We start from the raw sequence: 15,501 nt of genomic DNA on the forward strand, positions 1-15,501 counted from the left end.
GGTACAAGTGAGCCCGTGAGCTAGCCGGAGAACCAGCCTATAGGCAGTGTTCTTCCATGGTTCCTGCCTTGAGTTCCCACCCTGACTTCCCTCAGTGATGGAGTGGGACCTGGAAGTCTAAGGCAGTAAAGTACATTTATTGAATAAACCCCTTTCTCCCCTAAGTTGCTCCTGATCAGAGTACTTTTTACCACAGCAACAGAGATAAAGTAGAACAAAGGCCAATGATGGTTGTGGCCATGGCTGTGACTAGGGAGAAGGGTCAGTTTGAGAACATGCAAAGGCCTGAACTAATTTCAGCTTGACCTCTGGGGCACATGTTGGATGCCAAGGCAAGAAAGATTTTAACAGGTTCTCCTTCTATGGAGATGGCGTTGTTGAAATGAATCTTAACTGTGGTTGCATCAGAATGCTAGGCTCGTGTTGTTAAAACACACATTTCTGGAGTCTGCCCTCAGAATGTGGATTTGGCAGGCCTAAGGAGGGGGCCTGAGAACTGGAATTTCTGATTTGTCTTCAGGTGGCCCTGATGCCACCTCAGGAACAATCCAAGAACTACCTTGTAGATCTATATATCCCTGTTCCCTCCAGCTTTCTGGGCCTTACCTGTAAATGGGTGAACGATGAAATGTCCCAAGTGGTTCCCACTGGTGAGGTTGAAGGTCAGCTTCCCTTGGGAGCTGGAGTCTGGGTCCCAGGCCTCCAGCTGAAGCACAGAGGTACCCAAGGGGGCATCTTCCAGGACAGAGGGGTAGAACACAGGTCTAGACATCGAGGGAATGTTGTCATTGATATCTGTAACTTCAATGTAGACTTCAGTGACAGCAGAGAGGGGAACGGAGCCTCTGTCCACAGCCAACACTGTCAACCAGTAGTAGGGTGTGAATTCTCGGTCCAGAGGTGCCAGAGTCTCGAGCATTCCTGGGGGCAGCAAGTGACCAAACTCAATATACTCAGATCTCAGGGAGACTTTAGAAACCACGCTACCCAGGGCTGGGGAGGTGGCTCAGTTAAGTGTCTGCTGTACAAGAACCCGAGTTCAGATCTCCTACATAAAAATTGGTCATGGTGGCATGTAGCCATGATCCCAGCACTAGGGAGGAGGGGTGGTAGAGAGGGAAGAGTCTGTGAGGCTTTTTGGCTGCCAATCTAGCTGCAACAGTGAGCTCTGGATTCTGTAATGGCTGTCTCAAATAATAAAGTGGAGATCAATAGAGGATGAAGCCTAATTTGTCAACCTCTGGCCTCAATGTGCCTGCCCACATGTCTACAGACACGCACATGTATGTATGCCCAGTGCACACACACATGAATGTATATATAGATATACATACACACTCACACACAATTAATAAATAGAAAAACCTCACCTTACCTAACATCTACTGATCTGTATGTGGAAAGGATATTAACAGAAAGATCAGGGAAAGAGGGTAGGGCTGTCAGTATGAGGTGGGAGATGCTAAGGTGGTCGTCCATTTAGTAGAACCTCTCAGCCTTTCTCTGCTAAAATGGGCCCTCCCTTCTGACATACAGATATACAAGGCTTCCAGAAGACAGGAGACATTTACCGGCTTCCACCAACTCCTTCAACTCAACTTCCAGCTTGTCATTCTGGAAGTGAGATGTACTATAGCTGGCCTTGGCCTGATTCCATTAGTCCATAAATCCGGATAGATTTTCAGATTACTGGTTAGGGGTTTGATGAATACATTTCTAGTTCCCCACTTTGTCACTTCATGGTCTTAGGGGCTCAGCTCCACTCTTTGGTCCACTTATTCTACACACTGCCTATAGGACCAGTTCTGGTCTAGAGCACGAGGCTCTAACAGTGCCACAAGAAGCCCATCCATACCTTAAGTTCTCACTGGTAACTCTCAGCTGATGGGGTCTGCATGATGGGGTAAGGTCTAGATTCACAATCAGAGCACAGCAGGCAAGAAGTAACAAATGGAGAAAATGAGGCCCAGAGAGGAGGCATAATTTTGGTCAAGATCATATAGTAAGAGAAAGATCTGCGGCTAGGCACAGTGCAGGCCTTTCGACTCAGCACAAGGGAGGCAGAAACAGGAATCTCTGTGAGACTGAAACCAGCCTGGGCTACAGAGTGAGTTCTAGGCCAGCCAGGAACCCTGACAGAGAGGAGGAGAAGAAGGGTGAGGGGAAGAGGAGAGGAAGAATGGGGGAGGAAGAAGAAGAGAAGGAGGAGGACAAGGAGGAGGAAATAGAGATTTAAAGAGCTGAGTCTAGAGTCTACTAAATGCACTCTACCCACTATAATTTGCCCTGGAAACAAACTACAATTTCAGGCCTTAAGATATATCACAGAGCCACAGTAATAAAACAATATGTTATTGGCAAAAAAACAAAAAAAACAACAAAAAAAAAACAAAAAAAAACCCCCACAAATTCGTAGGGAAATGGTTGGAACTGGAAAATATCATCCTGAGTGAGGTAACCCAATCACAGAAAAACACACATGGTATGCACTCATTGATAAGTGGCTATTAGCCCAAATGCTTGAATTACCCTAGATGCCTAGAACAAATGAAACTCAAGACGGATGATCAAAATGTGAATGCTTCACTCCTTCTTTAAAAGGGGAACAAGAATACCCTTGGCAGGGAATAGAGAGGCAAAGATTAAAACAGACACAGAAGGAACACCCATTCAGAGCCCGCCCCACATGTGGCCCATACATATACAGCCACCCGATTAGACAAGATGGATGAAGCAAAGAAGTGCAGACCGACAGGAGCCGGATGTAGATCGCTCCTGAGAGACACAGCCAGAATACAGCAAACACAGAGGCGAATGCCAGCAGCAAACCACTGAACTGAGAATAGGACCCCCGTTGAAGGAATCAGAGAAAGAACTGGAAGAGCTTGAAGGGGCTCGAGACCCCATATGTATAACAATGCCAAGCAACCAGAGCTTCCAGGGACTAAGCCACTACCTAAAGACTATACATGGACTGACCCTGGACTCTGACCTCATAGGTAGCAATGCATATCCTAGTAAGAGCACCAGTGGAAGGGGAAGCCCTGGGTCCTGCTAAGACTGAACCCCTAGTGAACTAGATTGTTGGGGGGAGGGCGGCAATGGGGGAGGATGGGGAGGGGAACACTCACATAGAAGGGGAGGGGGGAGGGGGATGTTTGCCCGGAAACCGGGAAAGGGAATAACACTCGAAATGTATATAAGAAATACTCAAGTTGGGGCTGGGGATTTAGCTCAGTGGTAGAGCGCTTACCTAGGAAGTGCAAAGCCCTGGGTTCGGTCCCCAGCTCCGAAAAAAAGAACCAAAAAAAAAAAAAAAAAAAAGAAATACTCAAGTTAATAAAAATCTATTTACTACCTAAAAAAAAACAAAAAAAAAAAAACAAAAAAAAAACCAACACAGATGTAGAGAGCAAAGAAACAAAAACCAGAGACCCAAATGTGAGTATATGTAACTAGTTACTTAATATTTGACAAAAACGCCAATGACATATGCTAAAGAAAAGAAACCATCCTCAACAAATGGCCCTGGGAAAACTGGGTGTCCACATGCAGAAGAATGAAATCATACCCGTCTCTACTACATTACCCAAAAATTAATTCCGGACCAACCAAAGACGTAGATTTGAAAGCCGAAACACTGAAGCTGTCAGAAGAAAGTGCAGGCCTTGTCTGTGTGACACAGGTGGGAGAAAGGATGTCTCGAATCGAACTCCACTTCCCGTGAATTACGGCCAACAACTGACAAGTGGGGCTTCATAAGACTGCAAAGCTTCGCATAGCTAGAGAACCCACCACCCGGCTGAAGAGGAAACCCACAGAACGAGACTCTTTGGCAGTTACACATCTGAAAGAGGATTGATATCCAGACTATATAAAGAACTCAAAACAAAAAAAAATCAAGCTTTAAAAAAAAATCCGAACAACTCATTCAAAAATGGGCCTAGAATCTGAGAAAAGAGTTTCCAAAAGAAGGAAAAAGTGACTAAGAAACATGTCAAAAAACTTTTCACCATCTCTAGAAATTAGGGAAATGCACAACAACACAACCTTTGTGTTTTCATCTAACACAGGCCAGAATGGCAAAGATCAACGGAAGTGCTGACAGCAAACGTTGGAGGGGATGTGGGGAGAAGAGAACCCTCCATCACTGTGAGCGGGCTTGCAGGCTGGTACAGCCGCTGTGGAAATCAGAATGGAGAATTCTCAAAAACTCAAGTAAATCGACTCTTTGACTCTGGTGTATGACTCCTGGCATATGCCCAAAGGATACCACATCCTATTCCACAGATACTCGCCCGCCATCTTCATTGCTGCTCTATTCACAATAGCTAGGAAGTGGAAACCTAGATGTCTGACAACTGATGAGGGTACAGTGAACGTGTGCTTCATATATACAATGGAGTGCTATTCGCCTGTAGAGAAAAAGGAAGTCATGAGCTTTGCAGGTAAATGGATGGAACTAGGAGAAGCTGGATTGACTGACGTAACCCAGACCCAGAAAGACAAATGTGGCGCGATCACACATATCGGAGACTCCAAGCTCCCAATCCTCTTCGTATGTGAGTACATAGTCCATAGTAACCACAGAGACCAGGAAAATGAAACTGGATCGTGCCAGGATGTGGGGTTTGGGGAGCAATAGAGTGGGGAAGAGCAGTGTACACATGATCTGATCCCAGAAATGGGAACAGGGAGCTTCTTTGAGGAGGAAGGGTGTAAATGCAGAAGAAAATGGGAGGAAGGTAAAGAGGAATAGCAGGGTGCAAGTGATCCGGTGAAATGGTGAGAAGCAGAGGGCCTTTTAGGGAAAGGGGACAGAGATCAATCTAGAAGAAAGTGAAGTGGGGAAAAGAACAAATAGTATGTCTTTAAAAGCTATAAGAAATCACACCGTTAACTATTTACTGGAAAACAAACAGAACCCCCAAACATCTATAAAACATTTAAATCAGTGTATAGATATTCACATATAGTTTTAATGAACTTTTATTATCTGGACTGACTGGGCTTCCTCCAAGAGCCAAAACAAAGACCAACTAAACAAAAACCCCAACGCCAGACATGAGAAGCCCTCTTTGGACCCAAAACACAGAGCCCATTGCTGTTGCTCTTGGTGAGTGCCGGAGGTGAAAGGTAAGTCCTTATTACTGAAGACACCATGTTCTTCCAAAACAGGGCCCAGAGAGCCCTGAGCTGGAACTGAGTTGAAAGCCTCCTCCCTGAGGACCAGCTCTCATGGTCCCAGAAGGTATCACGCAAGCTTCCAAAGAAGGGAGGCAACCAGCAGTTCTACCCAACTATGATGCCTATGAACCACATCAACAAATATCATGGCACAATAACCCTAGTAGTGGCAAGTATACTAAAAGCTCTCTAATTGGACTTAAGACCTGCTGAACAAGAGAGAGGCCATGATTTATACTGGAAACCTCACTAACCACTCAGTGCTAATGATGAAGTCATAGATACTGGAGAAGAATCTACAACCACTAATTTACTAAACCATCATAATCCCTAAAACAATCTATGCATTTGTCCGTTTTCCCACAGATATGTCTTCTTCCCTCATCAAAGAAGTGTCTCTTTGCGACAGATGGAGGTCATCCCAGAAAACCACAACCAATCAAAACGCAGAGTCGAGGAGCCCAGTCACAGTGGATACATCTACAAAACACTCCTGCACCTAAGGCTCAGGGAACATTGTAGAAGACTGGGTGGAAAGACTGTAAGAGACAGAGAGCTTGGGAGTTTGCTCTGAGATCGTGTTTCCTAGTAAGATCAGAAGCTACAGCCATAGAGTCTCACCAACATGATTGCCCATATGTAAGCTGAACAAAAAGGACACCTATGAACGTGTATGTCAAACTGGCTGGAGAGAAGGCCACAAGACTTCTTCTACACACGGAACTATAGGCAACTAAGAAAGCCTGGGAATGGGAGAGAGGTGGCTTTCCCCAGGGAAAAGCAGACCGACTAGTTGTCCAGTGCCAAATGGTCAGCCCTGAAAGCATACACATTCATACAGGTAGCATCGTATGGGCTGAATAGGTTATATTTAGGAATATACATGTATGTACATATACATATATGCATACAATAACAATTAGTAAAGAAACAAAGGAGGCCACAAATTTAAAGGAGAGCAAGGAGGCATATATGGGAGAGCTTGGAGGGGAGATAGGAAAGGAGAAGTGTAATTGAATTTTAGTCTCAAAGATTAAAAAAAGTGGGGCTGCCTGGAGAGATGGCTCAGTGGTTAAGAACACTGACTGCTCTTCCAGAGGTCCTGAGTTCAATTCCCAGCAACCACACGGTGGCTCACCACCATCTGTAATGGGATCTGCTGCTCTCTTCTGGTGTGTCTGAAGACAGCTACAGTGTACTCACACAAATAAAATAAATAAATCTTTTTAAAAAATATTTTAAAAAGGAAAAGTGTATAGCTACTATGTATCACTTTCAAAAATGGAATATGTATATTTATTATACACATATAGTATGCATTTTACACATAAATGTATATATGTGTGTGAGTCTATAAAAATCCTCATAAAGACAAATTTTAAATACAAGGAGCAGAAGGGCGAATCTCCACTTGTCCCTGTGTTCCTTTCATCCCACTGTCTTCCAGGCCCTGGTTCTCCATGTACCTCACCCCAGTACCTGTGTCTTGGTTGATGCTGAAGGTTTCCAGGCCAGTGCCAGCCCGTAGGAAGTACTGGAGCTCTCCATCCAAGCCACTGTCATTATCCTGAGCTGTGACTACCATTACCGGGGTCCCTGCAGGGCTGTTCTCCTGTACCTGGCCCTGGTACACAAAGGAGGAAAAGTGGGGAGAGTGGAGATTCTCATTTACATCCATGACTAACACTTCTACGTGGCAGAGGGTCCTGCGGGATAGAGGCTTCCCACTGTCACTGGCCCAAAAGCTCAGATTGTATCCAGCCCGTCTCTCAAAGTCCAACTCTTTTTCCAGACTCAGAGCTCCAGTCATCGGGTGCACCTGGAAAGTTCCGTGGGCATCCTCCACCAGGATATATTTCACTTCACCTGCAGGGCCCAGGTCAGGGTCAGAGGCATCTAGGAATGTTAAGACCGTCCCGAGGGGCATGTCCTCGGGCACCTTCAGTCTCCTGTGCTCTGTGATACATTGGGGAGGGTTGTCATTGATATCCTCCAACGTGACTATCAAGTCGGTGACAGAGAAGAGCTGGTGGCCCTTCGTGGGCTGGTCCCTGGCCTCTGCCTTGAGTATGTACTGAGACTCGGATTCCCTGTCAAGGTGTCCTGTGACAACCAACTCCCCAGTAAATGGGTGGAGAGAGAACTTCTCTGTGGGGGTCAGTAGGGTGTAGCGAACCCTCCTGTTGTCCTCTGAGTCAGCGTCCTCTGTCTTTAGCTCTGCAATTGTGGTTCCAACTTCCGTGTCCTCAGAAATGGTGAGTTGGTACCCACCTGGAGGAAACCTGGGTGGGTTATCATTCCAGTCTTTCACTGTCACTGTCAACAACTTCCAGGAGGACTTCGGAGGAGTGCCCAGGTCATACACGGTCACATTGAGGACATAGAAGCTGGTGGTCTCATAGTCCAAGGCTGCTGCCACCATGAGCAGCCCCGTCTCCAGCTCAATGTCAAAACAACCTTCCTCATTGCCATCCGAAATCACGTAGACCAGCTTGCCATGAAAGCCAGTATCTGGATCAGTGGCTGCCAGGCGGGCCAAGGGGGTGTTGATGGGAACCTGCTCCAGAATGTCAATGGACTGGGGGAAGTGGTCCTCAAACTGGGGAGAGTGATGGTTGATCTGATAGTTGCTAAGGGAGGTAAATTCCTCTTCACCCAACTCTTGGCTCTGAAGCCCAGCAGATTGGAGGATGGTTTTTGTGATATGGGTCAGCACTCCTGTTTTATCACACTGTACAGGGACCTCGGAGTGAGGGTCCTTCACCACAGTGACTTTCAGAGTTGTGGGAGAGGCATAGTTCTTCCCATCAGAGGCTGTAATCTTCAGAGAATAGATGGTGGGCCGAACAGCAGTGAGGTTCATAAAAGAGCGTTTGAGAGATATCACTCCCGAGAAATGGTTGAGATGGAAATAGTCTTGTTCGTTGCCAGACACAATTTCATATTTCAGGTTCTGAAGTTCGTCCATGTCTATTGCAGACACAGCCATTATCGACTTCCCAACCGGCACATCTTGACGGAGGGACACAGTACAGTTGACTTCCTCAAACATAGGCTGATTGTCATTCAAATTCTTGAGCCTCAGAGAAACGGACACCTCCTTCTCCTGGCGAAAAGGGGACCCCCAGTCTGACGCTCGGACCTGAAAGGTATAAATTCTCTTCATGAGTTCATAGTCCATGGGTTTGGTGGTGGAGATGACCCCCAGGAGAGGGTCGATAGAGAACGGCACAGCTTTGGGGCCAGCGATGGAATAGGTGATGTGTCCATTGTCCCCATGGTCCTGGTCTGTGGCTGTCACAGTCAAAACACTGGTGCCAGGGGGGATGTTCTCATCCAAGGTCCCTTCATAGGAAGATCTGTTGAAGACTGGGGCATGGTTGTTACAGTCCACAATATCAATGATCACGGTGGTGGTGGCCTGACCCAGGGAAGTTTTGACATGGAGCTGGTACTGGTTTTGTTCATGGAAGTCCACAAGCTTCGTGGTGGTGATCAGGCCTGTTCGAGCATTCAACTTGAATGCTGTGTTCCTGGAGGATGGCTTTAGAGAATAACGCAAATTGGGGAGAGCCGTGGTGACCTTCACCAATGCCACACGGCTTCCAGGAGGAGAGAATTCACTGAGCTTTACTCTGTAAACTGCTTTCTCGAATCTGAGGTTGGCCAGTTTCCACGATGGGAGATGGAAGGCCCTGATGATGGAGTGGGGTGGAAATCTGCTCCAACTGTGGGTCTGGAGGCTGATGTTGAAGCCATGAGGGTGTTCTGCCCAATTAATGTCCCTGACTGCCACCAAATTGAACTCATTGCCTTGGGCATAGGACCTGAGGACCTTGAAGTACTTTCCAGGGTCACCACCAACCACTTCCAGGGAATCTACTTCAGCTCCTGAACCGTTTGTGTCCACCGTGACGATGGCATAGATGTCACCTTCATCACCTTCTGGTGGATTCAGGACCACTAAGTTGATAGCTGGGGGCTTCCTGTGCACAGGCTCCACACGAATTACCAACGAAGCCAAGTTGCCAAATCCATTGCCCTCCGAGATTTTTCTCATGCGGTCCACAGCCAGCACCTGGAGCTCATACTTGCCTCGCCGTGTGACATTCAGCTTTCCAGCCACAGTGACCACCCCACTGGTGGGGTGGATGGCAAAGACCTCTGACCTGGCATTAAAGGCATAATAGAACTCAGCGTTCTGGCCCAGATCGGCATCTGTGGCAGTCACTTTGCAGATGGGGCTCTTGAGGGGCCTGTCCTCCGAGATGGTGACTCTGTAGGAAGGTGGGGAAAAGAGGGGCTTCAGGTCATTCTGATCCAGGATGTGGACCACCACTTGGGTCAGCGCTTCGAACTCCAGGCTCTTGTCTGAGGCTTGCACGATGAGTGTGTAGCTGTCTCGCACCTCCCTGTTGAGAAGTGCCGTGTTGCTGCTCTTGGTCCTTATTCTCAGAAAGCAGAAGTTGCCTACCACATGCTCCTCCGTCTTAAATACTCCGGCTGCATCGCCAGAGATGATCCGGTATTTCACCACCCAGTGGGGCTCTGCCAGATACATGCCCATCTTCACTGGGCTCTCCACATAGGTCTTGGGAGCAGAGTTTTCATAGATGGTGGCGTTGTACAAGGAATGCGTGAAGCGCCAAGACAAGGGGGGGATGGTTTCTTCTAGGGACTTCTCACAGGCTGCACGGTGGAGCAACAGGATGGCTAGACCCAGCAGGACAAGAGTCATGATGAAAAACTCCTGAATAAGAGAGAGAGAGTTCAAATCAGAGAGGGGACGGCTCCCAGCACTGTGGTCCTTCCTTTTTTGAAAGCATAAGTTAATTGTACCTAATAACTGATTTAAGACATTTTCATACATGAATATAATGTATGTGATCATCTTTACCCTCATTACCCTCTTTTGTTCTTCCTCCCACCCCCCCCAGATCCCCTTCCTCAATAGTGCAAGAGAAGATGCAGAGTTAAAAACGTAGTTACACCTGCTCCCCACCCATGATGGTGGGCAGAGGCTCTGACGTACGCTGTGTCAGAACACAGACAGTTGGACATACTCTCTCAGCAGCATCCTGTGGTTACATCCTAGTTTTGATTGGCTCCTTCCAACCCCAACTCTGACCCCAGAAAACTTTGTAGCTACCTTGAGAAGGTAAAATTGTTCCACCTCTTAGCCAAGGATCCAAGCTTGGAAATTTCTCCATGTAAGGCCCCTCCCCTGGTGCTGAGCTGGAGCTGGAATGAACTGCATTTGTTCACACAGGGACTACGGAAAACCACTGCGGTCAAGATCCCAGATCCGGTACCAGGCTACCTGGGATCTGAGCCCCTGCTCCCCATCTGCTAAGTGGTTAACCCTCCAGCAAGTCCCTGACCTCTGTGAACCTTGATTCCTTATTCCATAGCATAGGCATAAAAACAGTATCTAGATGGTCCTGGTGAAGATGGTCCAGTGGTTAAGAGTACATACAGCTCTTCCAGAGGACTCGAGTTTGGCTCCCAGTGCCCACATCAGGCAGTTCCCGATTACATCTAACTTCAGCTCCAGAAAATCTGACACCTTCTTTTGGCCTCTGCACGCACCCGCACTCACTTACACAAACCCACACATCGACACATGCATACACATATGATTTAAAATAATATGATATATATGTTTGTGTCTTACTTAGGGTTGAAGATAGAGTGCTTGCAATCCCAGCAGGAGGAGGTAGAGGAAGGGGCATCCAAAGTTCAAGGTCACCCTTTTTTACATATCAAGTTTAAGGCCATGATAGGCAACGTGAGACCCTATCTTTAAAAAAAAAAAAGTGTGAGTGACTCTATCTTATAGCAGATAAGATAAATTAAATTGTGTAAACTAAAGGAGAAAATGAAGGTGGGGGATCTAGCAGAGATCGGCACGAGGTAAGTTCGAACAACATTAGCCATTATTAAGAATGGGAAGGATGAGTTCAGGGCCTTGCACCTACCAGGAGGCTGACCGGGAGCTGGATGAAGCTTCCGTAGTCACTGGCTGGGCTGCGTCCCCTGTCTCAGGCTTAGGGACACCTAGTTCATCCCTGCCGACTGTGAACAGAGCTTAACTCCAGATAGGCAACTCCTAGACTCAGGGAATGTCACAGCCAAAAATGGACCTCCAAGAGGCTCCTGTGCAGACGGGGAAAGCGTCCCATTCTGGGGATAGGGCTTTCCTCAGCTCACATGGTGGGCGGCCAGGTCTGAACTGGTTCAAGGAACTGGTTCTCCTTGAACTAACCTCTTGACTCCTCTGTCCTCTCTACTCCATTGCTGTGTCCCATAGAGCTGAGCCTGCTCCAGAGAACTGGGGATAGAAGCCGACTTGGGAGCCCAGTGAGAGAGGGCTGAAGCCCGGTCTGCCCCTGGGAACCCCATTCCCAGGAACACCCTGGCTGCGGGCCATGTGTGCAGCATTCCTGGGTAAGACGGGACAGACTCGTTTTTCTGGTTATCTTGCTCTTCAAAGACACCGAAGAGTTAAATTTCCAGGGCAAGGGGGAAAGGAGAAGGGCGCCACCTCTTCTCAGAGTCCCCAGTGAACAGGGCACAGGGTTCCCTGACAGTCTGCAGGAAATGTTTCGAGATGAAAGGCGGGAACGGAAAAGCCCACCTGACCCAGGTTCTGGACAGAAGAGGGGCAGGATTTAGCCCACCTTTCTAACTTCAACACCACAGTCTGCTGCTTAACACCGTGTTGGGGCGCCTGGAGTTAACCTCAGCAAAAGGATACAGGACAGAGGCAGACACCACGCTTGGAGGTCCCTAAATCAGTTTTTCTCACCCTCATGCCCACCCCCTCACCCCGTCCCCCACCGCCTAGTTCTTACCATATTCCGCCCTGCAGTATGTGCAGAAGCCATACAGGAACCCCGCCCCCAGACCCTCAAGGAGGAGGGGACCCTGAATCACTCAGGCCCCAGTTCTCACAGGATTGTGTGCTCTCTTGAAATCCCAGGAGGAAAGAGCCCTTACCCCGGTAAAGGATCCTCAGCTCCAGGGAGCCAGGTGCTTGCAGCCCGCCCTGGCTGCTCTGCTTGCCCCGCTGTGCAGGGCGCTTCCTGTTCCCCTGGGTCAGCACCAGCAATGGGCAGGTCCCAACAAGAGCAGGCTCAGCCGGCATAGGCGCCAAGCCGACCCGTTAAGATGCACTGTAGGGATGAGGTGGCCACAGGGTCTCCCTGGAGGATGAGAAGCAGAGAGATGCACCCTGGGGTGGTAGCATGATGCATGTACCCACGTGCAAAGCGTAGGACTGACAGACAGCCACAGTGGGCAGGCAACCTATGGAGGGAGGACGCTGTGCCTACACGTGGCTGTTCCCTGGCACCCAGTACCAACAGGTGGGCATGCTCTCAGGGTGTAGAGGCACCCAGGCCTCCCTGTCTCACCCTCTGAACCTCCCATACCCAGGAGCACTACATGAGACTTCTTGTAAAAAAACACCCAGCAGTTCATATCTTCATATATATCATTTACCAGTTAAAATTTTTCTAAGTTTCCCATAATTCTTAGATTACGATCTTATCACCTTAGGACAGTGCAAAAGGTCCCGGAACCACCTGGTGTGGTTGGTGATGCTGTCACGCCATCCCCCAAGCTACTGATGTACTGGAACTGCCTTTACCTTCTGCAAACACATTCTTTGGGGGAGCTGCCCTGAGACAATTGGTTTTATAACTTCCTCTCCTTAAGCTTCCCTCATAAGACCCTACTTTTCTTCTCCTGTGCCTCCTGACCCCCATTTGAAGCAACCCTGCCCCCAACACCACCGGTGTCACTTCAGGGTCTTTATCACCACCCTGTTTATCCAGTGACAGTCCTCCCACGCTGAACACTGGGCTCCATGAAGACAAGGACTTCGGGTTCCTTACTCACAGTGGGATCCTCACTGGGAGTCGGGGGATCAATACTGGGTGCACACCCAGCTCAATCGATACCAGCTGAAAATGGGAGGCTCTGGACCAAGGGACAGTTATGAGAGAAGAAAATGGAGTCTTTGGAAATGGCCCTCTCTGTTCAGTGCATGGGGGTGGGGGAGAAGGGAGGGAGGGGGAGGGGTGGGGAGATGGGGGAGGGGAGGGGGTGGGGAGATGGGGCTGAATAGATAGCTCAGAAGTTAAAAGCACTTGCCTAAATTCCTGAGGTCCAGGGGTTGGGGATTTAGCTCAGTGGTAGAGCAAGGCCCTGGGTTCGGTCCCCAGCTCCGGAAAAAAAAAAGAAAAAGAAAAAAAAATTCCTGAGGTCCCGTTTGATTCCCATCACTCACATCCAGTAGCTAACAACCACTTGTAACTCTGACTATAGGTGACCCAACACCCTCTCCTGGCCTCCCTCAGCACCTGGACAAGTGGACACGTACCCACACACAGATACGCATGCGCAAATTGAAAATAAGATAATTTTTTTTTAAGGGGAAAGAAAATAAAGTCCCAAGGAAGAAGGGGATTTGCCCAGAGTTGCAGAGTGAGGATGACAGCCAGGGATTTTCCCCCCAACTGAGCCACCAGAAAGTGATGCTATTTTCTTAGGGCCCTCATCCCAGCACCATTCCTCAGTCAAGTGTATTGCTGGGTCTGTTACTTGATCTCTGGGAACCTTGTTGTCCTTGTCTGCAAGATGGGCCGTTGAGAGCGTCTTACCCGCTGGGTTTTAGGAAAATGAGGAAAAGTTGCGAGCACGAGCACACTGTGCAGGGCCTGGCTCCTGGGCACAACCTGCTTCGTGTCTTACATTCTCGGTTCTCAATGAATCAGAGCCTGAGATGGGGTGAGGTTGGGCCCGCTGACATCTCTGGAGGGAGTCCAGCCTGGGCCCAGTGGAACAGGAAGCAGGTCTCTGCTTGCTGGCCCTACTCCATGCTCTTCTGGGAAGCTGCTAGCGGGTACTTGTCTGGGGTGGGGCCTGGCGCTCCCCAGCTCCCCAGGCCCAGACAGACAGGAAGGGGACACAGGCAAAGGGGATGACTTAGGACTGTCATGTGGAAAGAGCACACATATATCTATTTCTGAATAAAAGCTAGGAGGAGCTGTGGTATGAATCCAGCTGCCTCTGTGTGAGGCCCGGCCCCATGTCACAGCAGAGGGACCAGATGTGTGACTTCAGGTAACGGCTTGCCTTCCCTGATCATTAGTTTTCCGAGTTTACGGAAACGAAGTTAGTAAGATTACAGATGGGAGACCTGGTTTCCCGGTTTTCTTTCATTTCTAATAAATTTTTCTATTTTATTTTGTGCGTGTTGGTATTTTGCCTACAAGCATGTCCGTGTGCGGATTTCAGATGCCCTGGAACTGGAGTTACAGTTGTGAGGCTGCCATGTGGGTGCTGGGAATTGAACCCAAGTCCTCTGGAAGAGCAGCCAATGCTCTTAACCCCTGAGCCATCCTCTGTCTAGCCTCTGAGGTCTGGTTTTCGATATCATCCGGTGCCAGCATGTCTCACTGACAGGCTCATCCTGTTAAAGGATTTGTGGATAAGGAACACTCCTGGTATCAGGTCTCCTGCCCTTCCCTAACTAACCTCGCACCTCCTCGTCTGCAACAGAAAGCACGGGGTTGTTCATTTGCTTGCTTTATTTTTAAAATTTTCAATCTTTCTGTTGCATTTATTTATTTATTCACACACACACACACACACACACACACACACACACACACACACACACCAGTGGGGCGGTGGAAAGGGCTTGGTGGAGGAGTTGGTTCTTTCCTACCGTGTGGGTCCTGGGGAACAAACTAAGCTTGGCAAGCTTGGTGGCTTGATAAAGTACCTTTAAGTACCTTTATGTGCCGAGGCTGGCTTGTTTTTATAAGACAGGGTCTTGTGTAGCCTCAAACTGACTATGTAGCCAAGGGTGGCTTTGAACTTCCCATCCTCCTTTCTCTATCTCCCAAATTCTGGGATCATGAGAGTTCACCACCACACCTGGTTTATGCAGTGCTGGGAACGGAACGCAGGGCTTTGTGCATGCTAGGTCAGCACTCTACCAAGTGAGCCACATCCCCAGCCCTGCCCCTATAGGATTTTAAGAGGCTGTGATTCTGGTCATCCTGCGATTCAGCTCCCAGTTCCTCAGAACGCTGCTTCTGATGTTCAAGAACTTAGTGGCACTAAATTTGGTACCATTGATCCAGAGTGTCCCAGAAGATGGCACAACCCCCATCCTTGGGCACAGCACTTAGTCCTTGGGGACCTGCACCTGTGGAGAGCATTCTACACCAAAGAGCTGCCTAAGGCCCCTCTGGCTCATTCACACATGGCTCTGGCTCACTGGGCGTGGCTCTCTGAACT

At 48.6% G+C, this 15,501-nt stretch overlaps 1 protein-coding gene across 4 annotated transcripts in view; it reads right to left on the reverse strand.

Annotated features, from left to right (window-relative positions):
• Fat2 (FAT atypical cadherin 2) overlaps positions 1-15,501 on the reverse strand; it is an 89,557-nt gene that overhangs the window by 55,093 nt on the left and 18,963 nt on the right. For 2 of the 4 annotated variants that reach the window (NM_022954.1, XM_087574204.1), the window contains 2 exon segments: positions 607-921; positions 6,667-9,937. In NM_022954.1, the coding sequence (NP_075243.1) occupies positions 607-921; positions 6,667-9,925 (3,574 nt within the window). In that variant the 5' untranslated portion in view covers positions 9,926-9,937. 4 annotated transcript variants of the gene reach the window in all.

This window comes from Rattus norvegicus, chromosome 10 (genome assembly GCF_021556685.1).
Source record: "Rattus norvegicus strain SHRSP/BbbUtx chromosome 10, alternate assembly SHRSP_T2T, whole genome shotgun sequence".
NCBI classification, from domain to species: domain Eukaryota; kingdom Metazoa; phylum Chordata; class Mammalia; order Rodentia; family Muridae; genus Rattus; species Rattus norvegicus.